The sequence below is a fragment of the Prunus avium genome, chromosome 4 (assembly GCF_965620075.1).
Source record: "Prunus avium chromosome 4, drPruAviu1.hap1.1, whole genome shotgun sequence".
Lineage (NCBI taxonomy): Eukaryota > Viridiplantae > Streptophyta > Magnoliopsida > Rosales > Rosaceae > Prunus > Prunus avium.
The window spans coordinates 25,571,153-25,598,617 of record NC_142287.1 but is presented as its reverse complement, the minus strand read 5'-3'; the positions used below and the strand labels follow the sequence as shown (position 1 = coordinate 25,598,617).

At 37.7% G+C, this 27,465-nt stretch overlaps 2 protein-coding genes and 1 pseudogene across 3 annotated transcripts; all 3 read left to right on the top strand.

The window, feature by feature from the left end:
- Positions 1-1,122: 1,122 nt before the first annotated feature.
- LOC110762832 (multiple organellar RNA editing factor 8, chloroplastic/mitochondrial-like) lies at positions 1,123-4,427 on the top strand. The gene is made up of 4 exons (XM_021965528.2): positions 1,123-1,621; positions 2,648-2,745; positions 2,844-2,909; positions 3,471-4,427. Exons 1-4 carry the CDS (start codon positions 1,221-1,223, stop codon positions 4,112-4,114), a joined length of 1,209 nt encoding a protein of 402 aa, XP_021821220.1. The 5' UTR covers positions 1,123-1,220; the 3' UTR covers positions 4,115-4,427.
- A 3,367-nt stretch (positions 4,428-7,794) lies between these two features.
- Positions 7,795-10,159, top strand: LOC148295104 (receptor-like protein 2). Of its 2 annotated transcripts, XM_088251399.1 has the most exons (2): positions 7,796-9,350; positions 9,771-10,159. In XM_088251399.1, exons 1-2 carry the CDS (start codon positions 7,841-7,843, stop codon positions 10,100-10,102), a joined length of 1,842 nt encoding a protein of 613 aa, XP_088107525.1. In that variant the 5' UTR covers positions 7,796-7,840; the 3' UTR covers positions 10,103-10,159. The 2 variants fall into 2 exon arrangements, with proteins under 2 accessions (XP_088107524.1, XP_088107525.1); XM_088251398.1 differs by having other exon boundaries at positions 7,795-10,159.
- A 13,669-nt stretch (positions 10,160-23,828) lies between these two features.
- On the top strand, positions 23,829-26,236 carry LOC110761723 (receptor-like protein 2 pseudogene; annotated as a pseudogene).
- The last annotated feature ends 1,229 nt before the right edge of the window (positions 26,237-27,465 follow it).

Genomic DNA, 27,465 nt, shown 5'->3' with positions numbered 1-27,465 from the left:
TGGAATGAAGGCTGGAGGTTCAGCTGTTATTTTTGACATCCCAAAAGCAAGATGTCAAATAAATATTTTATTATTTTTTAAAGACAGCTGGTTGTTACTTTTATTTATTATTTTCATTTATTATTTTTTTCTTCTTTATCTTGAATGATTTGACTGTTGAAATAATTATTTATTTGACATATCGGGTGGAGTGTAAAACTGTGTAAATGTCAAATTACCACATCAGCCATCAAATTTAAATTTGATGTTTGGTATTTGACATCTCCCTTAGAGCATCTCCAACCGATGTGTCAAAAGTGCCACATAGACATTTAACGGTTAGAAATAACATCTCACATCACTCCAACCGATGTGTCAAAGCTTATGTGGAATGAAGGCTGGAGGTTGAGATGTTATTTTTGACATCCCAAAAGCAAGATGTCAAATGAATATTTTATTATTATTATTTTCTTTTCTTTTTAATTAAAAATAAATCAACATTAAAATGTAATAAAATAATAATTTAATTTGACATATCGGGTGGAGTGTAAAGCTGTGTAAGATGTCAAATTGCCACATCAGCCATCAAATTTAAATTTGATGTTTGGTATTTGACATTTCCCTTGGAGATGCTCTTAGAGCATCTCCAACTAATACGTCAAATTGCCACATGGAAATGAAATGAAAAAAATTAAAGGTTAAAATTGTTCAAATCGAGTAGTCAAATTCTACATAAATTTGAAGGCTTTAAGAGATATGTCAAAAATAACATATCAAAAAACTTAATATAAAATATTATTTTAATATTTTTTAGTCATTATAGGCCACATTTGCTTTTAAAAATATGATAAAATAATATGATATTTGACATTTCGGATGGAATTAAATTTTTTCCAAAGTGTCAAATTGCCACATAAACCATCAAATTTAAATTTAACATTTTGCATTTCATCATTCTCAACTTTAATGAGCCAAGTCAATATGCTAGTAAAGAACAAAAATTTACATCAAAATAAAATATTTTTTATTATTAGTAATTGATTAAATTAGAAATAAAATGATAAGAAGAGACATTTCGAAAATCAAATGCCGTCTGATCTGCTGAAAATGAAGAGGTATTTAACAACCAGAGTCACTCAGTACACTGCTATTATAAAACCTCCGCAAAAACCCTAACACCCTTATCTCCTACTCTCGCTCTAGGGTTTATCTCAGAGCCCCAAACCCCTTCGCGATCAACCATGGCGACCCATTTCTTCTCCCGATCTCTTCCCAAAACCCTAGCCATGAGCTCCTTCCTCTCTCGCTCTCTATCCACAGCCACCTCCGCTGCTTCCCTATCCACTGCCCAATCTCGCTCTTCTCTCTCTCTGTTCCACCGCCTTCGTCCCCTCGCTGGATTCGTCGCCTCCCCCGGTAAGCTCTCTCCTGCGTCCATCCGGTGCTTCTCGACCAACTCGACGACGTCGTCGCTTAGAGATCCAAACCCTAACTGGTCGAACCGGCCTCCCAAGGAGACGATCCTCCTCGATGGGTGTGACTTTGAGCACTGGCTGGTCGTCATGGATCCGCCTGAGGGTGATATCACCAGGGATGATATCATCGATAGCTACATCAAGACCCTAGCTGCGGTCGTCGGAAGGTAAGGGCGATTGTTTAATTTTTTTTAATTGATCATTTTTATTTGTTAAATGTTTGTTTGGATTATGAGAAATTGATGGGACGGAAATGAAATGAAGTTTATATATTTTCTGCTAATTTTTTGTTTTTTAGAAATTACCAGCAGATAATATACATATGTATGTCTGTGTTTGTGGGAAACAATATCTTTTAATTTAAAGAATATAACTTTTATTTTATAATCACTTCTTAACTCTGTATCGGGGGTAATGTTTGGGTTAGGTTGATTTCTGTTGAATAGTGGAACTTTTGGCTGTTCCTTCTATCAATCTGACTCCTATTTTGTTTTCTTAAATTATCTTTGTTGTGCTAGAAAGTTGATTTATGTTAGAGCATTCTTTTTTGCAAAGGTATTATTGACTTAATTTCTTCGTATAGCATTTCTCTAAGGCATATTTAGGTCTATGTAGATTAGCTTTCCGCAGCTTTCTATATATTAGCTTTTGGTAGTTTCTATTGTTCTTTGTCGTTGGTCCTAAGGCCCTATGGCTCTCTTAGCCACGTTTCTTTCTTGTATCCTTCCTGTCTTTGGCAATATATTATCCTTTCTTTTCAGAAAAATGTTTCACTAAAAGTTATATTGTTCGTCTATATTAGCTGCGTAGTATGGGATTACAAATCTTGGTGATTGGCATTATGGTTGGTAGTTCTCCAGAAAAGAAAAACTCCCAACTCCTTCTGGGGCCTTTAGTCTTTAAAATCGGACTTGTAATAACTATATACCATGGGCATAATGATCTGATGTATATAGCATGGTTTTGATCACTTTTACATACTAAATTTTAGATAGATTGATATCTTCTTCGACGTTTCACTAAGTACCTGCAATGGTATCATATACATCAATTATTAATGTTGCCTGAAATTTATATTTTGTACTAACTACCACACACAACCAACTACGGTATAAAAGATATGATCACTCTCTAATGTAGTTCACATTGCTTGTATTAATTGATTGATGCATTTGTTTGTGTTTCAACTACAGTGAGGAAGAAGCAAGGATGAAGATCTACTCAGTTTCAACTAGGTGCTATTATGCATTTGGGGCACTTGTGTCTGAAGAGACTTCGTACAAAATCAAAGGTACTTCTGCTTCTATTGCTTGGGCTTTTGGCTTTTTTTTTTGTGTGTGTCCAGGTTCTCATTTCTGTTTTGAACTTTTTTTTTCCAAATTATTCCAGAATTGCCTAAAGTCCGGTGGGTACTTCCTGATTCTTACTTGGATGTTAAGAACAAAGATTATGGAGGTAAGAATATTCTCATTTCTTCCAATTGCAGTGAAAAGTTAAAGTTCGATTGCCTATCTGTTGCCTATCTGTTGCCCACAATATCAATTAAGTTATAAACTTATAAGTATGATTGCCTATCTGTTGGGTCAGTCATTACCATGGTTTTAATTCTTTTTCTACTTTTTTTCTCCTGGGAAATGATATTGTGGGGCTAATTAGCTAACTGGGGTTATGATTTGGACTTCGGCCTCTGCTATTTTGGGGATCTCTTGGTTGGGTCAGGTCTCTAAAGCCTGTTTGATTTTTATTTCTAATTCTGTGTAGTTGCTTCTGGGGTGCATTGCCCTCCCCACCCCACTTCACAAAATAAAAAAAGACAGTTTTGGTCTCTAGAATTTGATGATGAAAATTTTCCTCTTAGGCAGTCAATGTTAGCCTTGGAAGTTCGCATAATTGCTTTTTGAAGTTCGCATAATTGCTTTTTGTCTACCTGTTTATTCATTTGTTTTCAATTAGTTTTTCGGCAATCAAGTATTCATTTATACATGATTGTCTGCTTGTTATTTTTTGTTTTGGCAGGGGAACCTTTTATTAATGGTGAAGCAGTACCATATGATCCCAAGTACCATGAGGAATGGATAAGAAACAATAGCCGAGCAAACGAGAGAAACAGACGCAATGACAGACCTCGAAATTATGACAGATCAAGGAACTTTGATAGGAGGAGGGAAAATATGCAGAACCGAGATTTTCAGAACAGGGGTCAGCCTCCTATGCCTAATCAAGCTGGGCAAAATCCTGGGCCTAACATGCCTGGACCTGCCAACAACATGAGGACTCCCAACAATATGGGGCCCCCGCCCCCCAACGCGGGCCCAATGCCTCCCCACAACAACATGGGTCCAAACTACAGTAATGTGCAGCAGCCAAACAACTGGAGTGGTGGGCAGCCCAACAACAATAGCAATCAGATGCCTCATAATTATAATCAGATGCCACCGCCACCGCCTAACTACAATCAGATGCCCCCCAACAACATGGGAGGTGTGCCACCAAACAACATGAGAGGGGTGCCACCAAACAACATGGGAGGAGTGCCCCCACCACCAAATAACATGGGAGGTCCACCGCCTAATGCAGGATGGGGGGGTCCTGGGCAATACCAAGATAACTACACACCAGGCAGGGACGATGGAGGCATCCCTGGTACAAACCGTTACTGAGCTGGAGGCTACGTCACCATGAGTCTTGTAGGCATGCTGTAGATAAGCAAGGAGGCTGCTCGAGATTGGCTGTAGGTTTTTAATGTCACCGGTCTGGAATTATATTTTGTTTGGCTTATTGCTGGGTGCGAACCTGGTTGCCTTTTTATCTGAATATGATTACACTTTCAGGGTCATATCTGATTGGATTAATCGTATCTTTGCTTTGCTACTTGGTACTAGTCATGTCATGTCATGTAGTGCACATATTTGCAGAAACCAGAAGACTGTTTAATGAAACCACTATGATAGGGCAATGCTCGCTTATTTTTCATCGATTAGTCATCCTCCTAATCAATTGAACAATCTAAACAAAACCCAAAAAGCAATTATATGTATAATTTTTTCTCAGTGCTTGTGCTTGTGCTTGTGATTGGCTTAGTAACTTTAATACAGGGACAATGGTGAATACAACCCAATTCACTTCATCATTAGTTCATTCATCCCATTCAACAATACAAACAAAACCCACAAAGCAATTATACAAAGAAATTATTCTCTGTGTCTCAGTGCTTCTGCTTGCAGCTTGCTTTAGTAACTTTAAAACCAGAACAAGTGATCAGAACCCATTTCAGTTCATCACCAACTCATCCAATTTCACATCCCAATCAAACCCAAATTAAGAGCGATTATTTAGAAGCAAGATTAGTGGCAGACATGCCCATCTATCTCAGGCCATGTCACTCTCAAGCAAGGTTAGTGAAAAATATTCATCCGATGTGCATCTTTTTAGTGTGTTTTGCTGTGATTTCTTACTGATTATTTTTGGGAAGCTCTCCAAGTTGAAATTTGTGACCCTTGATTTCAACAATTTACAAGGTTCTTTGCCCTCATCTTTAATGAATTTCACAAACCTTGTAGAACTACACTTGGGATCCAATCCAACAACTTGGAAGGAGATATCTGCATGCTTGATTTTTCCAGACTTGGTCACTAACATTACTGGTACGTTTCCAATAAGCATTGTAGGTCCTAAAAGCAATTCAATTGACTTTAAATCATCTAGAGGGGCAAATACAACCTCAGATTCTTTCATTGAAATACTTGTCCTTCCTCTCAGTTGGTTTGGTGGCAATAGATTGACCAATGTCAGAGGAGCAATGAAAATACTAATGCGTTGCACAAGTCTTCGCACACTCTTCCTTTCAGAATCCTTTATAACTGCATCGCTTTCAAGCTAACTATAAGAAAATCAAAAAATTAGATGCAGCTTTCAGAGAACTGCCTTTTAGCTTGCAGCTTGCTCGAAATTACAGAACTGCTATCTTCCACTACAAGTGCAACATCCGCACGCCAACATCCAAACACCCGTCTCCTAGAATCATTCTCCACGACTAAACACAATTCACTTGTTCCTGGTTGGGGCTAATTTTATTGCTATCAATGTATTTAGCAAGTAGTTGTTAAGTTGTGCCCACTCAGAGGGTTGAACATTATTGCCTCCTTGTGGGGCAAACAATAACTTGGAAAGAATGACTATCCTCCAATTTTGAATTTTCTTAGAAGAATCATCAACAAGAAAAAACAACTTTGAACTTGGACTTTGAGTTATTAACATGGAAGATGCGCTGGTATCAGTTATCAGCTGCCTTAAAAATAAAAGGAAATAGTCAAAACATATTCCAGTTTGAATTCAACATGGATTCTGTTTATCAAATATATCACGGTCAAGTCCTCTCCTGGTGGCCCAAAGGTTTCAATATCAATAATTTTCATTCTGTGGTTGTTGTTTGCCGACTTCTCATTCCGTGAGATTTTTTGTTACTGTTAAAAAAATCACGACACACATCCTATACAGCTTATAACGCAAGCAGCATGGATATTGACAAATGATATTATGGTTGAAAGCGAATGATATAATTTCTTCTTGACAAATGATATTATGGTTGAGCAACGACACATACACAAAGCAGCATGCTAGTGCAAGCTTATAACCTAATGGCTCATGGCTTCCTTCTCTTCCTCTTATTCTCTTGCAAATCTCACACATCTCACCCACTTGAACCTTTCCCACAATTCACTATATGGTTCACTTGAAACTCAGTTCTTCTTGTCTTTGAATCGACTTGAGATCCTTTATTTGAGCTATAACCATCTTTCTGGAGAGCTACCAATTTCTCTACCATCCAACAATATCCAAACAGTTGATTTGTCCAGCAATCACTTCTTTGGTGCAATTCCATCTTCATTCTTCCAACAAGCAAGCAACTTAACTAGTTTCAATGTCAGCAACAATACCTTCACAAGGTATGTCCCATCCTCTATTTGTCTCCAACAGTCTTTTCCTTAGAGGAATCATCAACAAGAAAACAACTTTGAACATAAATAGGACGTCAATGTATAATGCTAGATCAGGCTTGACTGGCACTGTCACTCTCAGGCCATATTATCTGGCAACATTAATAACACCATATATCTTCCAAATTCCATGAAAAATTATCATCATAATGAAAGAAAACACCAATGAGGGAAAGCACACGTCAAACGTGTGGAGATAAGATACTCAAAAGACAAAGATGAGTTCTTAGAAGAATCATCAACAAGAAAAACAACTTTGAACTTGGACTTTGAGTGATTAACATGGAAGATGAGCTCGTATTCCAGTTTGAATTCAACAAGGATTCTGTTTATCACATATATCACGGTCAAGTCCTCTCCTGGTGGCCCAAATGTTTCAATATCAATAATTTGCATTCTGTGGTTGTTGTTTGCCGACTTCTCAATTGCATTGATGTTTGCATCCAAATCTGAAAACGCATTAACTACATCCGTGAGATTTTTTATTACTGTTAAAAAAAAAATCATGACACATCCTATAGCTTATAACAACTCTGCAATGAACAAGTTCTAAGACATTTGCAATTTAACTCGACGGGTTAATCATTTTATTAGTCCTTGAATTTAGACCCGATTTGCATTTGAGTACCTCAATTTCCAAAATGGTTCTCGTGATCCTTTAACTTCAATTTCGTTTGGATAAATGGTTCTGCCATTAATTTTGTTTACTTTTCTGTTAAATGCAGGGGTAAAATGATATTTTTGTATCAAAATTGATTAAAATATGAATAAAAAATTAAAAAATTAAAATTAAATTCTCTCTCACTCTCTCTCTCTCTCTCTCTCCCCCTCTATCCCGATTTCTACTCCCCCCAAACTTAAATTTTTTTTTTGGGTTAGTTTTTTATTTGATTTTCTTTTATTGTTACTTTAAAGATAAGATTTTTATTCATTTTTTTGGTTTTAATATAAAAATACCATTTTACCCTTGCGTTTAACAGAAAAAGTTAACAAAATTGATGGCAGGACCGTAAGTTAAGGGACCACGGGAACCATTTTGGAAATTGAGGTACTCAAATGCAAATCGGGTCTAAGTTCAGGGACTAATAAAACGATTAACCCTTAACTCGACTGTCATAAATTCGATAACGCAACCAGCATGGATATTAGCAAGGGAAATTAGATATTTCTTGTGATTGATATATCACGGCAACAAGTTTGAGTACTTTGTGAAGGCCAAGTCCTCTTCTGGTGGCCCAAAGGTTTCAAAATCAATAATTTGCATTCAGTGGTTGTTGTTTCCCGACTTTTCAATTTGCATTGTGTAGTGGTGGTTTGCATCGTTTTCAAGCATGGTTGTTCTTATATATATATAAATACATGTGAGCAACGGAACATACACAAAGCAACATGCTAGTGCAAGCTTATAACCTAATGGCTCATGCCTTCCTTCTCTTCCTCTTATTCTCTTGCATTATATCTACAAATATTCATGCATGCAAACAAACTGAACGCAGCTCCCTCATGTCCTTTGCCACCACTCTAACTTCTCCTCCTTTAAATTGGATATCCCCTGATTGCTGTCGTTGGAAGGGCATCACTTGTGATCAAGATGGTTGGGTCACCCGTTTGCTCTTACCTTCCAAAGGGCTCAAAGGAGATATCTCTCCCTTTTCACTTGCAAATCTCACACATCTCACCCACTTGAACCTTTCCCACAATTCACTATATGGTTCACTTGAAACTCACTTTTTCTTGTCTTTGAATCGACTTGAGATCCTTGATTTGAGCTATAACCGTCTTTCTGGGGATCTACCACTCTCTCTACCACCTAGCAATATCCGGAAAGTCGATTTGTCCAGCAATCGCTTCTTTGGTGCAATTCCATCTTTATTCTTCCAACAAGCAAGCAACTTGACTAGTTTCAATGTCAGCAACAATACCTTCACAGGGTATGTCCCATCCTCTATTTGTGTCCAACATTCTTCTCCCTTCCTTAGGATATTGGATTTTTCTTCCAATCTATTTAATGGCATCCTTGCTCCTGGGTTAGGGAAGTGTTCTGAACTGCAGGTTTTTCGTGCCAATCACAATAACCTCTCAGGATTACTTCCAGAAGATATCTATAATGCTACCAAACTTGAAGAAATTGCATTAGCTCTCAATTCACTACATGGAGCCATTAGTGATAAAATTGTCAACCTCACCAACCTTGCCATCCTTGACCTTTCCTCTAATCATTTTGGCAGCAAGCTTCCTCTCAATTTGGGGAAGCTCTCCAAGTTGAAGTTTGTGACCTTAGATTTCAACAATTTAGAAGGTGTGTTGCCCCCATCTTTGATGAATTGCACAAACCTTGTAGAATTGCGTTTGGGAAACAACAACTTGGAAGGAGATATCTCTGTGCTTGATTTCTCAAGACTGAGTCAACTTACTAAACTTGACCTAAGGATCAATAACTTCACTGGTACGGTTCCAGTAAGCCTTTACTCATGTAGGTTCCTAAAAGCCATTCGGTTGACTGAAAATAATTTAGAGGGACAAATACAAGCTGAGATACTTTCATTGAAATCCTTGTCCTTCCTCTCGCTTGGTTACAACCGATTCACCAACCTCACAGGGGCAATGAAGATATTGATGAGTTGCAACAGTCTTCACGCACTCTTGCTTAGCGGTTCCTTTGTGGGTGAGGGAATGCCATCTGATGATGACATGGTTGATTTTGATGGATTCCAAAATCTTCGGGTCTTGGGTTTGGTTCGTTCTAACCTCACTGGTCAAATACCTTTTTGGTTATCAAAGCTCAAGAATTTAGAGATCTTGGCTCTGGGTTTTAATCAAATTACAGGGCCGATTCCAAGTTGGTTGGGGACTCTTCCTAGACTGTTTTATATAAGCTTGTCACACAACCGAATTTCAGGTAAATTTCCACAGCAACTTTGTCGACTACCAAGGTTGCATGAACCAATTGCATCTCAAGGAGACAATTATGAATTTGAATTTCCTGTCTTTAGCAGCAGCATCAGCATAACCGCAAATCAAACTTTTCTATCGCAAAAATTGTATTTTTTTCCAGCAACGATAGACTTATCTACAAATAATATTGTTGGTGATATACCCACTGAGATCAGCCAATTGCAGTTTCTCTACATGTTGGGTCTTGACTCCAACAACTTCTCCGGCCTCATTCCAGACCAAATATCTACCCTAAAATATTTAGAGGTTTTGAACCTCTCCATGAATCACTTGTCTGGAATAATCCCATCGTCATTGGCGAGCCTTAATTTCTTAAAAGAATTTAATGTCTCATATAATAACCTTGAAGGATTGATACCAACAGGCACCCAGCTCCAAAGCTTTGAAGCTTCTGCGTTTGAGGGGAACCCAAAACTTTGTGGTGCGCCGCTTCCAAAGTGCAAACCAAATAAGGGCATTGATGCAGATAACAAGAACAACAAAGACTTGCACAATTGGCTTCATCAACTTCCTTGGTTTTATATCTTTGCAGCATTGGGGTTTATAGTGGGATTTTGGGGAGTTTGTGGTTGTTTAATTATTAACAAGACAGGGAGATATGCATATTTTCGATTCATAAACAATGTACAAGATAGGCTCCTCTATGTGATGATAACAGTCCCCCTCAACAGGATGGAAAGAAGACTTGGAGGCTAGATATATATTATTAATATTGTACTTTTTATTTTGCATTTTCAGTTTGCTTTTCCCTTTTTTTTTTCTTTTCTTCTTCTTCATTTCTGGTCATGACAGATTCACTTGACAAATTTTTCACATAAAAACACTGCATTGTCGTCGGATGGACCTCTTCCATGAAGTGATAGGACCGTCACCCACACTACATCACCCGGCACTATCTATCCTTTCTATTTCATGGCAGCAAGTGGGTATGCTTGCCATGTGGCATCATCCAGAATCATGTATAAGTACCTAATAGCTGGTACAGAGAGGGGTCATGAATGCCTTTCCTTTAATTTGCTTCTCTTTTTGGTCAATTAATTTGCTTCTCTGTTTTCCCTTTCTGAATCTGCGAACCCATCATGAAGCCATGAAAGAAAACAAATGCAAATAACTACCCAGAATTTAAAATCCGCCAAACATTTAAAAAGGAAGAAGAAGAAGAAGACTCTCTCTCTCTCTCTCAAAAACCTAAATCCGCCAAACATTAGCCTGTAGATGTTATATCTAGAATTTAGGTGTCACTACTGGATTGCTTCAGATTATGTAGCGGGCTTGTGAAGGCCTACATTCCTAGTCAAGCCTGGAGTTGTTATTTGTGGAAGAAAACGAAGCTTATGTAGAATGAATAGCAGTAAACTATTATGCTGTTATCTGATTTAGTATCATATGGCTCTTGTATAGAAGTTCAAATTTCCTTTATTATTACAATATATTAGTGCTTAGTTCGTTGTGTGTGTGACATATGACATATGTCAAGATATATTAGAGATGTCAAAATGAAGCAACAAGACTGTCCATGATGACCTGTAGCTTGTAGACCGAGAAACATCAGGTCCAAAGAAATTGGGTGATCACTGTGTACAACTTTGTGTTTTACCTGGTATCTCGAGAGGTGAAAGGAATTTAGTTTGACTGGAGGATAATACACTCTTCTTATCTCTCAAAATTTACTCGGCAAGGTTCCAAAGAATGCTCTTTGATCAAAACATTATGTAGGGATGGTATGAACTGCCTGAAGATAGAATTCTTGAACAGCGAACAACCATAGCTATTACTCACTACAACAAAAAATTTCCATTAATGAAAGATTTAAAATCAGGTTTTTTTATGAAACAAGCCCCATAGTTTCAGCAAATCTGTATTTAGCTTAAAGAAAAATTTTGTACTGTATTAGCTATAGTCTAAACATTTTGGGATATTAAATCTTGTATTAATGTACAGTTAGGTCATATTGGGATTCTTATGAGTTCGTCACTCAGATGTATGGGTTTCCTTTTACCAATTGCGGATGCTGTGTAAAAATGCACTTTGGATTATTGTCTGAGCTAACAGAAAAGTTATGCCGGGTCAGTTTCGAATACCCAACCCCGCCACTCGACAAAAGGAACCAATGCTATTTCATATATTTGGTTGGTAGAAGTGCATAACTTCTCCACATACGGGAGTGATGAATTCAATACATGTCCAATGTTTTAGGTGGCTTCGATAAGCTCTTGAAAGAAGATGCTGAGTACTTGAAGGAGCTCAGAAGTTTAGCGGAAAAGGAAGGAGTGTCCAATCAGGTTAACTTCATCACATCTTGCTCAACAGCTGAAAGAAATGCACTTCTCTCCCAATGCCTGTGTCCTTTATACACCAAAGGTCCAAATTACACTCTTTTGTTCCGTTTGATGGGATATAGGTTGGAAAATAAAATTGATATGAGATAATGTGATTGAAGACCCGCAGATGGCACAGAGAGTTGTGCTTGGCTATTGCTAAACTGATCGAAGACCAACAGATGGTGCAGAGAATGGGCATCTATGCGCGACGGCATGTGACAGATTCATTCTCTACAAAAATATTTGGTTGGCATTTGAATCAATACCTTGTTGACGATGCTGGGATGAAAGAAGGCTGAAGACTGCATGACCTTGTAGTATAAGTTGTTCAATTTAATCGCCTAGACATAAATAAAATTTTGTTGCGTTTAATATATCCATGAATTTACTCCGAGTGTGTCATCTTTTAGGCTTTTCGTCTTTTGCTTGATGTACCATTTTTCTAAAGTTCATCTGTTTGGTCATGTAGTTGACAGATGGTAGTGACTTGTGAATGAAGAGTGAAGAATGAGATTTTCTGCGAAGGTTATGCTTCTCCTGCAGTGTAACATGAAAAGGATTTCAATGTATGTAATGTTAAGATAAGGCTTGACCAGCACTGGAGCTCTCAAGCCATGTCTGGCATGCATGACGTATTAAATAACACCATATATCTTCCAAGTTTCCAAGAATCTAGCTCAAATCAAGAAAGTGGTAGCTCTTCAGAGAGACGGTTATAGCTCAAATCAAGGATCTCAAGTCGATTCAAAGACAAGAAGAACTAAATTTCAAGTGAACCATAAAGTGAATTGTGGGAAAGGTTCAAGTGGGTGAGATGTGAGAGATTTGCAAGTGAAGAGGAAGATGAAAAAATAGAGAGGCTAGGCAACGAGAGTTTGAGGAGAAAACTCTAGATTTTGTTATATCTTTCATTCACAAAGTGCAAGCTAATATAATGCCTAAGTAAGGCTGTACAAGGTAAGTGGTAAAGCTGCAGATATTCTCGATCCTACAATCAAGGTAATATGATTCTACAATCAAAGGGCTATATAGAGTAAATACAAGATTACTGCCTATCAATCAATCAATACAATCCGTATATTCTAACACTCCCCCTCAAGTTGGAGTGTGGATATTGTGCATGCCCAACTTGCGAAGGTGCACGTGAAATAACCCTTTACCCAAAGCCTTAGTTAGTAAGTCTGTGATATGATGCTTTGAGGGTGTGTAGTGAGTCGTGATCTGTCTAGCTTGTAATTTTTCTCGAGCCAAGTGACAATCTAGTTCTATGTGCTTGGTTCGTTCATGGAAAACGGGGTTGGCGGCAATGTGTATTGCAGCTTGATTGTCACAATACATGCGAGCTGGTCCCGAATGATACACTTGAAGATCTTGTAACACATATCGAATCCATGTGAGTTCACACGTTATTGCAGCCATGGATCAGTACTTCGTCTCTGCTGATGAGCGTGAGATGGTGTGTTGCTTCTTTGTCTTCCAAGAAATCAATGAATTTCCTACGAAAACATAGTATCCTGTAACTGATCTTCTTGTCGTAGGACATGATGCCCATGAAGCATCACAATAACCACGCAGGTGCAATGAATTTTGTGATGGGAAAAACAATCCTTGACCTGCTGTGCCTTTCAAGTATTTCAACACACGCATGGCCGCATCTAAATGAGGTCTACGTGGCTGATTCATATATTGACTTAGAACTTGAACGGAAAATGAGATATCTAGCCTTGTTATGGTGAGATAAATAAGTCTTCCCACAATTCTCCTATATTGGGTCGGATCTTTCAGTAAATCTCCAACCATTGGCTGTAATTTTAGGTATTGTTCCATGGGAAACTCCACAGGTTTTGCTCCGAAATAACCAACATCATCATGTATATCTAGAACGTATTTCCTTTGTGAAATAGAAACACCACTCTTTGAACGTGCCACTTTTATGCCAAGAAAGTATTTAAGCCGGCCAAGGTCTTTGATGTGGAATTTATGGTGAAGAAAATCCTTCAAGTGTTGTATGGCAGCATGATTATTGCCTGTGATGATCATGTCATCAACATAAATGAGTACCACAGTGATAGAGGGACCATTTATACATGTGAATAATGAGTAGTCAGCCTTTGATTGGTGAAAACCAGCTTGTTGTATCGCATGTGTGAATTTGGAGAACCATTAGCGAGAGGCCTGCTTCAAAACATATGGAGATTTCCGAAGGCGACAAACCAAGTTCTCCCCCTGTCGACGCAAGCCTGGTGGTGGCAATATATAGACTTCTTCCTCCAAATCACCATGGAGGAAAGCATTTTGCACATCTAATTGGTGGAGAGTCCAGTCACGATGAGCAGCAACGGCCAGTAAGCAACGCACAGTAACTAACTTGGCAACAGGGGCAAATGTCTCATAGTAATCCAAACCTTCAGTTGTGTATATCCTTTAGCCACCAATCATGCTTTGTAGTGCTCGATGAACCATCAGACTTGTGTTTGATTTTGTATACCCACTTGCTACCAATGGCCCGCTTACCAGGAGGCAAATGTGTAAGCGTCCAGGTCTGATTGTGTGCAAGGGCCTGCAATTCAACTTCCATGGCTTCATGCCACTTGGGATCAAGATTAGCTTGTGCAAAGGAGGTGGGTTCAACACATGTAGTGATATTGTGGATAAAAGTGCGATGTGATGGCGACAAGTGAGAAGAAGAAAGATATTTAGAAAGAGGGTAGCGAGTACCTGACCTGGAAGAAGATGTTGAATTGGGTTTGGGGTCGTCACCTGTGAGCAATCGTAGTCGCGAAGGCGCACGTTGGGTATCTTGGGGCGCATGCCATGGCGAAGTTCTTGTGGTGGAGGTGACGGTGTAGAAGGGTTGTTAGGTGTAGGAAAGGTCATCGAAGAAGGTTCGGGTAATGAGGAAGATTCATGAAGAAGGTTAATTGGAGAAGAATTGGACGGTGCGGGTGAAGACATAGGCTGGGTATGTGGATCAACAATGGGTGGCTCAAATGGTGGGTTTGATTGGTTGGGCTCAAGTGAATGGGTGTCTTGAGTGATTGGGATGGATGGTAAAACTGGAGCTTGAGGTGGCTCTAGTTGTGTGTCATGGGAAATATCTGAGAATGGGAATACATGTTCATGAAAAACTACATCCCGGCTGGAGAAGAATTGATGTGTTTTGAGATCAAATAGACGATATGCCTTTTGGCCAGAGGGATAACCCACAAAAATGCATCTATGAGCCCTAGCATCAAACTTGTGTGTGTGGGCTGTTTGGGTGGCATAACAAAGGCATCCGAAGACCGCAAATGGGTGTAGGAGGGTAAAATTTTGTAGAGCATTTCATGTGGAGTCTTTCTAGAAAGCACTAAGGTGGGCACGAGATTGATTAAATATGCTGTAGTTAGGACACTCCCCCCAAAATTTAAGGGGTAGGCTTGCTTGAAAACGTAATGCACGTGCAATTTGAAGGAGGTGTCTGTGCTTTCGTTCCACAACCCCATTTTGTTGAGCGGTGTGGGGGCAAGAATGTTGCCAGATTGTGCCCAGTTGGTTAAAAAATGGACGCATGGACAAAAATTCTGTTCCATTATCACTACGGACTTGCTTGACAGTGCATTGGAATTGTGTGGAAACATAGGCAAAAAAGGTTTTCAATTTTTCTTGTGTCTCAGACTTAAAATTCATGAGAAATATCCAACTAAAACGCGAATAATCGTCAACAATTGTTAAGAAATATTTGGCACCTGAGTGAGAAGGCAAGTGATGAGGACCCCAAACATCACAATGTATTAAATCAAAAGCTTTATTTGTTGAAATTGAACTGAGTGAAAAAGGTAATCTGGTTAGTTTAGCAAGAGGACATACATCACAATGGGAATTAAAATCAAAAGAAATTGAAGGGATAGTTTGAGATAAAACTCGAGATGGACCACTAGACAAGTGACCCAATTGTTTGTGCCAGATATTTGTTGTTGAAGAGGGTTGTGCAATAGTAGCAATTTTGGGACTATGCTCACGAAGAAAATCTTCGGTGACTGGTACTAAATAGTACAAACGATCACGCTCCTTCCCCAATCCAATCATCTTCCTCGAGGTTAAATCCTGCAGGATACAAAAGGTGGGAAAAAATAAGACCAAACAATTGAGGTCACGTGAGTTTGCTAACAGACAACAAATTAACTCAAAACCCAGGGACGCAAAGAACATCATGTAATTCTAGGTGAGAGGTGAGATTGATAGAACCAACACAAGTGATTTTTGCTTGTGTTCCATTTGGCATGGTGACCGAGGAATTAAAAGGTGAGGATTTTTCTGAGATTAATTTGGATGAAAAAGTAATATGATCACTTGCACCGCTATCGATGATCCAATAATTTGTATGATCAGTGGCAAAGGCATAGCACTAAGGTTTAGTCATACCTGCGGCGTTCGCAAATGCTTGATTTTTACCATCACCTCGAAGGATTGCCTTGATTTGGAACACTTCATCAGCTGTAAATTTTAAATCTTAAGGGGTCTTGGCAGCAGTTGTCTTGGTTCCCTCCTTGTTGGTATTGTTGGCTGCTGCACGTGATAATAACACAATAACACATGTTTATTGCCCTTAACATTTAATTTCAAAACAAATATAAGGGGTAATTAAAGAATATTGTGCAATTATATTTTTAATTGGTCAAATTGGTTTAATGCCATTTTACTAAATTTGATCAATGATTTTCTATTTTTGTAGGTGTGCATGTGTGTGTGTTGTGAGAAGAATAAAAAAAAAAAACACATGCATGACTAGAAATGTTCCCTTCAAAAGAATGCATGAAGTGCCTCATCCATGCCAAAAGAATTCAAAAGAATGCAAGAAGTGCCTCACCCATGCCAAAAGAAGAAAGGAAAAGAAGTATGGGATGAAAGCAAACAAAAAGAAATGGAATTCACATGCTTGTAAGGTGTCATCCACTCCAAACAAGATCAAATTCAATGTCACTTGACTAAAAATATGATGAAAGCCATAAGAAAAGGGAAAAGTATAGAAAAGAATTCAACAATAGAATTATGGCAACCTCACCAACATAGATAAGACGAAGTGGGAGTTATGGATTGTATGAAAATAGGAATGGTGGTGTTGGAATTCATCATGATGTTCCTCCCTCTTAGCCCTATAAGTAGAGAAGTTTTCAAGCTTCAAAACACACACCAAGCTCACAATCTTCTCTTGAGCTCTCTCTCCTTCCTCCAATTCTTCTAGTTCTAAATTTTTGTTTTAGTTTTATTTTATGGGGAACTAACTCCCTAGCTAAGGCTAGGAGGGAAGCTTTTAATATGAGTATGTAATTTTTATTTGTTTGATCCAAACTTAAGCTTTAATGTGAATTTGTAGTTTTGTTAAAATGAAATTTGTAGTTTTTGCTTTTTAATTAATTGATGAATGTTTGATAATCTATTTCATGGGTTCAATCATGTTTTTCCCATTGTGTAGTAAAAACTTTCATGCTTTTAAAAGATGAGATAATTACTAAGATAGATAGAATTTCGATGAAGATTATTTTTTTAAGTTTGTTGCCAATGGTACAAGTTATGCTTAGAATACTTCTAAAGGAAATTAAAAAGAGCTTTAATTATTTTGAACAACTACTACGGAAAATGTTTTGTGGATCAAATTAATAAAAGTTGCATGCTTATGTTAAAAGTGGAACCCCAATGCCTTAGTGTTTTAATCAATTGAATTTTTCTTTAAATCAAATCTTGCATAAATCTACTTCTCAATCTTAATTGTTCTATCTCAACGATCTCTTTATTTTCTTTACACTGCTCTCTGTGGATATGACACTCGGACTTCCGAGCTACACTGCTATACGACACCTTCGCTTGGGTTTTGCAAAGTGGTACAAATCAGCAGGCTTGTTTCTATTTGGTGGTTTGATTGCCCTTCCATGCAACTTGTGCCAGGTTGGAAATCCATGAAGATAGTAACACCGATCCATGGTATGAGTGTCACCATCACAGTGTGTGCAGTGGAGGTTTTTGTTATCTTCGCCTTGCACTGGGCGAGGCTGCTTATTGGTGTTTCTCGATACATTCATTGCATGAGAAGAATTATTCTCCCCACTTTCAGCTATTTGCCTTTGTTTTTCTTCTTTTACAAGCATCCCATATACCTTACGCTCAGTAGGCAAGGGTGACATTAGTAGGATCTGTGAGCGAACTGTGAAGTTTCATTCAGGCCCATAAGGAATTGAAGAACTCGCTCTTGTTGTTCTCTGTTAGTGAGTTCCTTTAGGACTCCACAATTACACATTAGGCCACACTTACATGATGGCATGGGAGCATATGATCCCAACTCATCCCAAAGACCTTTCAGCGTGTTGTAATACACAGATATGGACTCCTGATGTTGTCGAAGTTCAGCAATATCTCGTTAATCTGGAAAATCCTGGAAATATTCCCTTGAGAGAAGCGTTCTTTGAGATCTAACCAAACCTCAACAGCTGTATTTGCATAGATGACGGTGTTGGCCAGAGAGGGGCTGATGGGGTTCAGGATCCAAGACTTGATCATCTGGTTACATCTCCTCCAGATGGGGTATTTGGCGCTGGTTATGGTTGGTGCTTTGATCGTCCCATCCACAAAGCCAAGTTTGTTCTTTGCCTCCAAAGTCATTATCATTGCAAGACTCCAAGTTGCATAATTGTCACTATCCAAGAGTTGAGTGACAAGTGTCAGACCAGTTTGGTCTGAATGATGTATATAAAAGGGATCAAAGACATCGTTGGTCTCTATGTTTTGAGATTTAGGCTTATGGCTTGTGGGTTTCGGTGTTTCTTCATCGCTAGCCATGTTCTACAGGTTGCGGAAGGTGATGAAGATATAAGAGTCACCGAGATCGGCACTCTGATACCATGAAAAAATAGAGAGGTTAGGCAACGAGAGTTTGAGGAGAAAACTCCAGATTTTGTTATTTCTTTCATTCACAAAGTACAAGCTAATATAATGCCTAAGCAAGGCTGTACAAGGTAAGTAGTAAAGCTGCAGATATTCTCGATCCTACAATCAAGGTAATATGATTCTACAATCAAAGGGCTATATAGAGTAAATACAAGATTACTGCCTATCAATCAATCAATACAATCCGTATATTATAACAGAAGAGATACCTCCTTTGAACTTTTTGGAAGGTAAGAGCAAACGGGTGACCCAACCATCTTGATCACAAGTGATGCCCTCCTAACAACAGCAATCAATGGATGTCCTATTTAAAGGAGGATAATATAGAGTGGAGGCAAAGGACAGGAGGTAGCTGCGTTTAGTTTGTCTGCAGGCATGAGTATTAGTAGATATAATGTTAGAGAATAAGAGGAAGAGAAGGACGGCATGAGCCATTAGGTTATAAGGCAGCACTAGCATGTTGCTTTGTGTATGTGCCGTTGCTCACTGGTGTATAGGTAGAGAGATAATAGATCCTCCCCCTAGGATGGTAGCTTTTATTCCTTGATTGCCTGTAAGTTAAATAAGGGATTATAGGTGCCATTTCCCAAAACGCAATATGACCTAATATAAGACATAAACCTAATATTGTTATCTACGAAGAGCAGGCATGTGTGGGACTTTAGTTATATATTAACACATTATGATGACATGGTTGATTTTGACAGATTCCAAAATCTTCAGTTTTTTAGTTTGGTTGGTTCTGACCTCACTGTTCAAATACCTGTATGTTTATCAAAGCTCAAGAATCTAGAGTTCTTGGCTCTGGGTTTTAATCAAATCACAGGGCCAATTCCAAGTTGGTTGGGGAACCTTCCTATACTGTTTTGTATAGACCTGGCACACAACCGAATTTTAGGTGAATTTCCAAAGCAACTTTCTAGACTACCAAGGTTGCTTTATGAACCAATTGCATCTCAAGCAGAAGACCAATATGAATTTGCATTTCCTATCTTCTGCAACATAATAACTGCAAATCAAATTTTTCTTCGGCAAAAATTGTCTTCTTTTCCAACAATGATAGGCTTATCTAATAATAACATTAGTGGTTATATACCTGCTGAGATCGGTCAATTGCACTTTCTTTGCTGGCTGTCTCTTGGCTACAACAACTTCTCCGACGTCATTCCAGACCAAATATCTAACTTGAAAAATTTAGAGATTCTGGACCTCTCCATGAATCACTTGTTTGGAATAATCCCATCGTCATTGGCGACCCTTAATTTCTTGGAAGAATTTAATGCCTCATACAATAATCTTGAAGGACCAATACCAATAGGCACCCAGCTCCAAAGCTTCAACGCTTTTGCCTTTGAGGGGAATCCAAAACTTTGTGGTGCCCCACTTCCAAATAAGTGAGGACCAAGTAAGGCCATTGATGCAAATAAAAAGAACAATAAAGACGTGGACAATGGACTTAATCAACTTCAGTGGTTTTATATTTTCATTGCGTTGGGGTTCGTAGTGAGATTTTGGGGAGTTTGTGTTTCTTTAATTATTAACAAGACATGGAGATACACATATTTTTGATTCATAGACAATCTACAAGATATGGTCTATGTGATGGTAACAGTGCGCATCAACACGATGAAAAAAAGACTTAGAGGCTAGATATATATTATTAATATTGTACTTTTTATTTTGCATACTCAGTCCAAAGATATGAAAACTGATGCATATGCATGTAATACGGTTGTCAATTGTAAAGGATTGATGTCTATGTCTCAGTAACGAAGATTAATGTCTATTGTTAATATAGAAAAATAAAAAATAAAAAATAAAAAATCTGCTGAATGTGAAAGTGCAAGTGATATTAGAGAAGAAAATTCAAGAGTTATTAATAGCCTTTCTGTCTTTGGCAATTTATGAAGAGGTTGAACTTGGGCCACATTGTTAAGTTAGCAAAACAGATGCATTTGAAACTGTAGGGGCATGTCAGTACCCAAATCGTGGTCGAAGACCAAACATATGGCCGAAGGTCAAATTCATGTTGAAGACAAAACTTGTGGCTGAAGGCAAAATTCAAAATCATGGCGGAAGACCATATGATCGACCGACTATACTCATGGCTGAAGGCTGAATTCATGATCGAAGATCATACTTATAGTTGACTTAATTTATTTTTTTCCTGGGAAATGATATTGTGGGGCTATTTTGAGGATCTCTTAGTTGGGTCAGGTCTCTAAAGCCTGTTTGATTTGTATTTCTAATTCTGTGTAGTTGCTTCTGGGGTGCATTAATTGCCCTCCCAACCCCAGTTCACAAAGAAAAAAATATATACATGGATAAATTTTTGCCAAACAGACAAAAGCTCATTTTTATTTTGTCGGTCAAAATAATTAAAGTTTATTTTAGTAACATATAGATCATGAGTGAGGGTTTAAAGTATCAATTACCATTTATCATTGGATTAATTCAATAACCTTTATTAAAAATTTAAGAAGCTCATATATCCTCATTTTTATGTCCTTAAGTGAGCGGAATGTTGTTAAAGTATATTCATATAAATGTGCATATAGAATAGATGCGAATATAGGGACGGTAGAAAAAGCCAATTTGGCAGCTATATATAAGAAAATCAAAAAATTAGATGCAAGTGGTTATTGATAATTGATTACTTACATTCGATGGATATTGTATTCAAACAATATTTGTAATTACCGAGTTTGGAAACAAAAACATTAGTTTGTTACTAATCATGGAGGTAACAAAGTATTGTGATGTTCCTAATCATGTTTGATCACCAAAGACTACTGCCTTCTTAATGTCCGGGATTGACCAAGTGGTTAGCGAAGATGGAGAAAATTGTTTAGGATTGGAATTGGTCAAATTTTCAGTCCCTTATAATATAGTCAAAAATACAATTCATGAAGCCAATAGAGTCTAGTCTAATGGAAAACGGCCTTGATTTGTAAATCAGTGGTCTTAATTTCGAATTCTCATGTCACCTTGACAGTATATGTATGTGAGAAAACCCCCTCCCCAATAACGCTTGTATATACAAAACAAAAAAACAAAAAAAAAACAAAAAGAAAGATGCAATTCATGAATATATCAGCTCCCAATCCCTATAAAACACAAAAGAAAGTGTTACGAACTTACAAAAAAACCGGGGCCCAAAATCTTCACAAAGTTACAATATAATTAAAAACAGGTTTTTGACAGATTTGACAGTCCCTACAGTACAAGAAGATAGGCACAAAACATCTTATGTATACCATACGGTCACTACGGATTGTGGAATTTTATGCCTTTAGACTTAAAAAAAGTAATAACATCAGAATCCTAGGATAGGATTTATACATGAAAAAGATTTATGCTTGTCCTCTACAAACTGCCTCATTTATATTAATTTTATTTTGATATCATCAGTGACATAAAACATAAGTGCAAAAGAATATTGAACTTTTGGGAATGTCCTTCAATGAGGGAAAAGTAATTCCCCCGCTCATCATATTTCGAGAAACATGAATTAATTATGGCCCTTTGTTCCCGAGATGGACAACAAGGCCGTCCCTGAGATTTTGAGGGCCCTGTGCGAAACTTAAATTGGGGCCTCACATAATCTAATACGAAAAATACTATAAATAAAAATTTGCCATAACTTAATGTCATAAACAATTTCTTTTTAGAACTAAAAGTCACCATCAATAAACATGTAATGACTAACTAAGTCGTTTTGTATATCCAGAAACGTATTTTCTAGTAGGTGGCATGTTTAGATTACAAAGAAAAATTCCAAAACCCTATAACCTGGAAGAAAACCCCAACAAGAAATAGATAAATATTTCTAAAAACTATGTTCTCATATAACCAATCATCAACATGATAATAATTTAATAAAACAAGTCATGTAATATATAGATTGAAATTTAGATACATACCTGAATTTGAATTGATATTTGAATATGCCTATTTGATTTTGAGTGGTCTTTATGAATTTAGGAATTAGGGTTTTCTCTTTTTAGTGTTGAAATTCTTGAAATTGAAATAATAACAAAAAATTTCAAATGATTGAAAAAAGAACCAAGAGAGATTGATGAATGATGATGATTACTTACTAGAAAATCATAGTTTAAGAGAAAGAAGAAGTCATGAAGCTTTTTTTGTTTTGTTTTGAATGAAGAAAGTACTTTTCTTAGAGGAGAAAACTTTTTTTTTTTTCTCTAAGAACTATAGGGGAGGAGTAGAAAGTCTTTGGGGGATATATATACTCCGTTTGGTGGTTACCTTCGATGTTTCCCTTTTTTTAAAGGTGTTTCTATTTTTTATTTATTTTATAATATGTAAAGCTTGTTATAATGCTAAAAAAAATATAAAAAGGCAATTGATTGACTTCAATAAGAATCGAACTCTGGCACCTTTGTTGAGAGGAGGCGCGCTAGAAAGCCAACTCGACCACATACGCTTTTATGCAAATAATTAGCATGCTATAGTATATATACATTTTTTATAATAATAATATATATATAATATAAAGAATTTTTTTTTTCGGGGCCCTCAAGAATCGGGGGCCCTGTGCGGTGGCGCCACTTGCACCACCCCAGGGCCGCCCCTGATGGACAATTTGATAATGTAAACAAATTTTTCAAAAGTGAGCAGTGGGCAACAAAAGAAAAAACAAACAAAATAGAAAGTGGGAGAAATTGACAAAACAAATCGAACAAGGTGGTGCGGTCCACATCCACCCTCTCCATCTTTGGTCTCATTTTACTGCTATCAGAGGGTTGAACATTATTGCTCTACCAAGAAACGTTATTATAGTAGTCGCCTTCTTGAATTTTGAATTTTTAAGAACGTGGAATGAATGACTATCCTCCAATTTTGAATTATCTTAGAAGAATCATCAACAAGAAAACAACTCTGAACTTGGACTTTGAGTGATTAACATGGAAGATGCGCTGGTATCAGTTATCAGCTGCCTTAAAAATAAAAGGAAATAATCAAAACATATTCCAGTTTGAATTCAACAAGGATTCTGTTCATCACATATATCACAGTCAAGTCCGTCCCCTGGTGGGTCCAAGGGTTTCATTATCAAGAATTTGCATTCTGTGGTGGTTGTTTGCCGACTTCTCAATTTGCAGTGACATTTGCATCCTTTTCAAGCAAGGTTGCTCTTATATATAAAAATATACATGTGAGCAACGACACATACACAAAGCAACATGCTAGTGCAAGCTTATAACCTAATGGCCCATCCCTTCCTTCTCTTCCTCTTATTCTCTTGCATTATATCTACAAATATTCATGCCTGCAAACAAACTGAACGCAGCTCCCTCCTGTCCTTTGCCTCCACTCTATCTTCTCCTCCTTTAAATTGGACATCCCTTGATTGCTGTCGTTGGAAGGGCATCACTTGTGATCAAGATGGTTGGGTCACCCGTTTGCTCTTACCTTCCAAAGGGCTCAAAGGAGGTATCTCTCCCTTTTCACTTACAAATCTCACCCATCTAACCCACTTGAATCTTTCCCACAATTCACTATATGCTTCACTTGAAACTCAATTCTTCTTTTCTTTGAATCAACTCGAGATCCTTGATTTGAGCTATAACCGTCTTTTTGGAGAGCTACCACTTTCTCTACCATCTAGCAATATCCGGACAGTTGATTTGTCCAGCAATCACTTCATTGGTGCAATTCCATCTTCATTCTTCCAACAAGCAAGCAACTTAACTAGTTTCAATGTTAGCAACAATAGCTTCACAGGGTATGTCCCATCCTCTATTTGTCTCCAACATTCTTCTCCCTTCCTTAGGCTATTGGATTTTTCTTCCAATCTATTTAATGGCGACCTTGCTCCTGGGTTAGGGAAGTGTTCTGAACTGCAAGTTTTTCGTGCCAATCACAATAACCTCTCAGGATTTCTTCCTGAAGATATCTATAATGCTACCAAACTTGAAGAAATTGCATTAGCTCTCAATTCACTACATGGAGCCATTAGTGATAAAATTGTCAACCTCACCAACCTTGCCATCCTTGACCTTTCCTTTAATGATTTTGGCGGCGAGCTTCCTCTCAATTTGGGGAAGCTCTCCAAATTGAAGTTTGTGACCTTAGATTTCAACAATTTAGAAGGTTCGTTGCCCCCATCTTTGATGAATTGTACAAACCTTGTAGAACTGCGTTTGGGAAACAACAACTTGGAAGGAGATATCTCTGTGCTTGATTTCTCAAGACTGAGTCAACTTACTAAACTTGACCTAAGGATCAATAACTTCACAGGTACAGTTCCAGTAAGCCTTTACTCATGTAGGTTCCTAAAAGCCATTCGGTTGGCTGAAAATCATCTAGAGGGACAAATACAAGCTGAGATACTTTCATTGAAATTCTTGTCCTTGCTCTCGTTTGGTTACAATCGATTCACCAACCTCACAGGGGCAATGAAGATATTGATGAGTTGCAAAAGTCTTCACACACTTTGTCTTAGCGGTTCCTTTGTGGGTGAGGGAATGCCATCTGATGATGACATGGTTGATTTTGATGGATTCCAAAATCTTCGGGTCTTGGGTTTGGTTCGTTCTAACCTCACTGGTCAAATACCTTTTTGGTTATCAAAGCTCAAGAATTTAGAGATCTTGGCTATGGGTTTTAATCAAATTACAGGGCCGATTCCAAGTTGGTTGGGGACTCTTCCTAGACTATTTTATATAAGCTTGTCACACAACCAAATTTCAGGTAAATTTCCACAACAACTTTGTCGACTACCAAGGTTGCTTCATGAACCAATTGCATCTCAAGGAGAGAATTATGAATTTGAACTTCCTGTTTTCAGTGCCAATTGCTTCAGAATAATCGCAAATCAAAATTTCCTATCGCAAAAATTGGATTTTATTCCAGCAACGATAGACTTATCTACGAATAACATTGTTGGTGATATACCCACTGATATCAGCCAATTGCAGCTTCTCCACACGTTGGGTCTTGACTCCAACAACTTCTCCGGCGTCATTCCAGACCAAATATCTAACCTAAGAAATTTAGAGGTTTTGAACCTCTCCATGAATCACTTGTCTGGAATAATCCCATCGTCATTGGCGAGCCTTAATTTCTTAAAAGAATTTAATGTCTCATATAATAACCTCGAAGGATCGATACCAACAAGCACCCAGCTCCAAAGCTTTGAAGCTTTCGCGTTTGAGGGGAACCCAAAACTTTGTGGTGCGCCACTTCCAAGGTGTGAATCAAATAAGGGCATTGATGCAGATAACAAGAACAACAAAGACGTGCACAATGGGCTTCATCAACTTCCATGGTTTTATATTTTCATTATGTTGGGGTTCATAGTGGGATTTTGGGGAGTATGTGGTTCTTTAATTATTAACAAGACATGGAGATACGCATATTTTCGATTCATAGACAATCTACAAGATAGGGTCTATGTGATGGTAACATTGCGCATCAACACGATGGAAAAAAAGGCTTAGAGGCTAGATATATATTATTAATATTGTGCTTTTTATTTTGCATACTCAGTCCAAAGATATGAAAACTGATGCATATTCATGTAATACGGTTGTCAATTGTGAAGGATTGATGTCTATGTCTATGTTTTGGATTGGAATCATTTATCATCAAAATATTTGATATCCTAACTGATCATGCATTTCATACGCTGACAAAAATTTGTGGACTTTGTCTATACACATGAGGAAGAAACACATACATATGTAGGTGTGCGTTCAGGGCTTTTAAGCCAAAGAAGACATTCAGAATTTCATTTTGGAGGGGAGGAGCTCATGCTAGGGACATATTTGTGTGTGGGAGCATGAGTTATATCCCGCACAATAATGATAAGAACTACTCTCTCACTTGTCCGTTAATATATTAGTATCTCTATGATAACATATGTTACCAATATGAAGTATCTGCAAAACTAATCGCTTAGCTCAAAGGGAAGGGAATTGCTCCAGTTGTGAATGATCGGATGAAGCAGCCATTGCACCACTCAAGATAAGGAAGAAAATTCAAGAGCTATTAATAGCCTTTCTGTCTTTGGCAATTTATGAAGAGGTTGTACTTGAGCCACATTGTTAAGTTAGCAAAATAGATGCATTTGAATAACTCTAGGGGCATGTCAGTACCAAATCAAGTATCCGCTCATTTTACTCCCATTTCATTGAAAAACAGGGCAAAGCCCGTCATGAAGCAGCCTATATGTTCAATTCTGGTGGTTTTTCAAAGTAATTGGATTCAAATATTAAATGTTTCTCTCTCTCTCTCTCTCTCTCTCCTCCTCCTCCTCCTCCTCCCAACCTTTTTCATCGATTGGTCCTCCCTCAATCAATTAAACAATCTAGACAAAACCCAAAAAGCAATTATACGTATCATTTTCTCTCTCAGTGCTTGTGCTTGGCTTAGTAACTTAAATACAGGGACAATGGTGAATACAACCCAATTCACTTCATCATTAGTTGATACCATTCAACAATACAAACAAAACCCACAAAGCAATTATACAAAGAAATTATTCTCTCTCAGTCTCAGTGCTTGTGCTTGCTTTAGTAACTTAAAGACAAGAACAAGTGATCAGAATCAAGGTCTAAAATATCGAGGGTTTCAGAAATATCGGTGGTCCAAAAACAAGGATATATCGATGGAAATATCGAGAAAATATCGATATCGGTAAACATTGAATAAAAACCATGGAAATTGTGAGAAAAACGTGGAATTTTTTATTGAAACTTTAGAGGATGTTTATTTAGTCAATTATCTACTATTTTATCACAAAAAATTGGAAGAAAATGCATTGCGTGGTAGGTTTGAGTGATATAAATG

Coding starts and splice junctions, on each gene's coding strand:
- LOC148295104 (XM_088251398.1), top strand. CDS start 7,841: ATGCTAGTGCAAGCTTATAACCTAATGGCTCATGCCTTCCTTCTCTTC.
- LOC110762832 (XM_021965528.2), top strand. CDS start 1,221: ATGGCGACCCATTTCTTCTCCCGATCTCTTCCCAAAACCCTAGCCATG. Junction 1,622..2,647: donor CTAGCTGCGGTCGTCGGAAG/GTAAGGGCGATT, acceptor TTTCAACTACAG/TGAGGAAGAAGCAAGGATGA. Junction 2,910..3,470: donor TAAGAACAAAGATTATGGAG/GTAAGAATATTC, acceptor TTGTTTTGGCAG/GGGAACCTTTTATTAATGGT.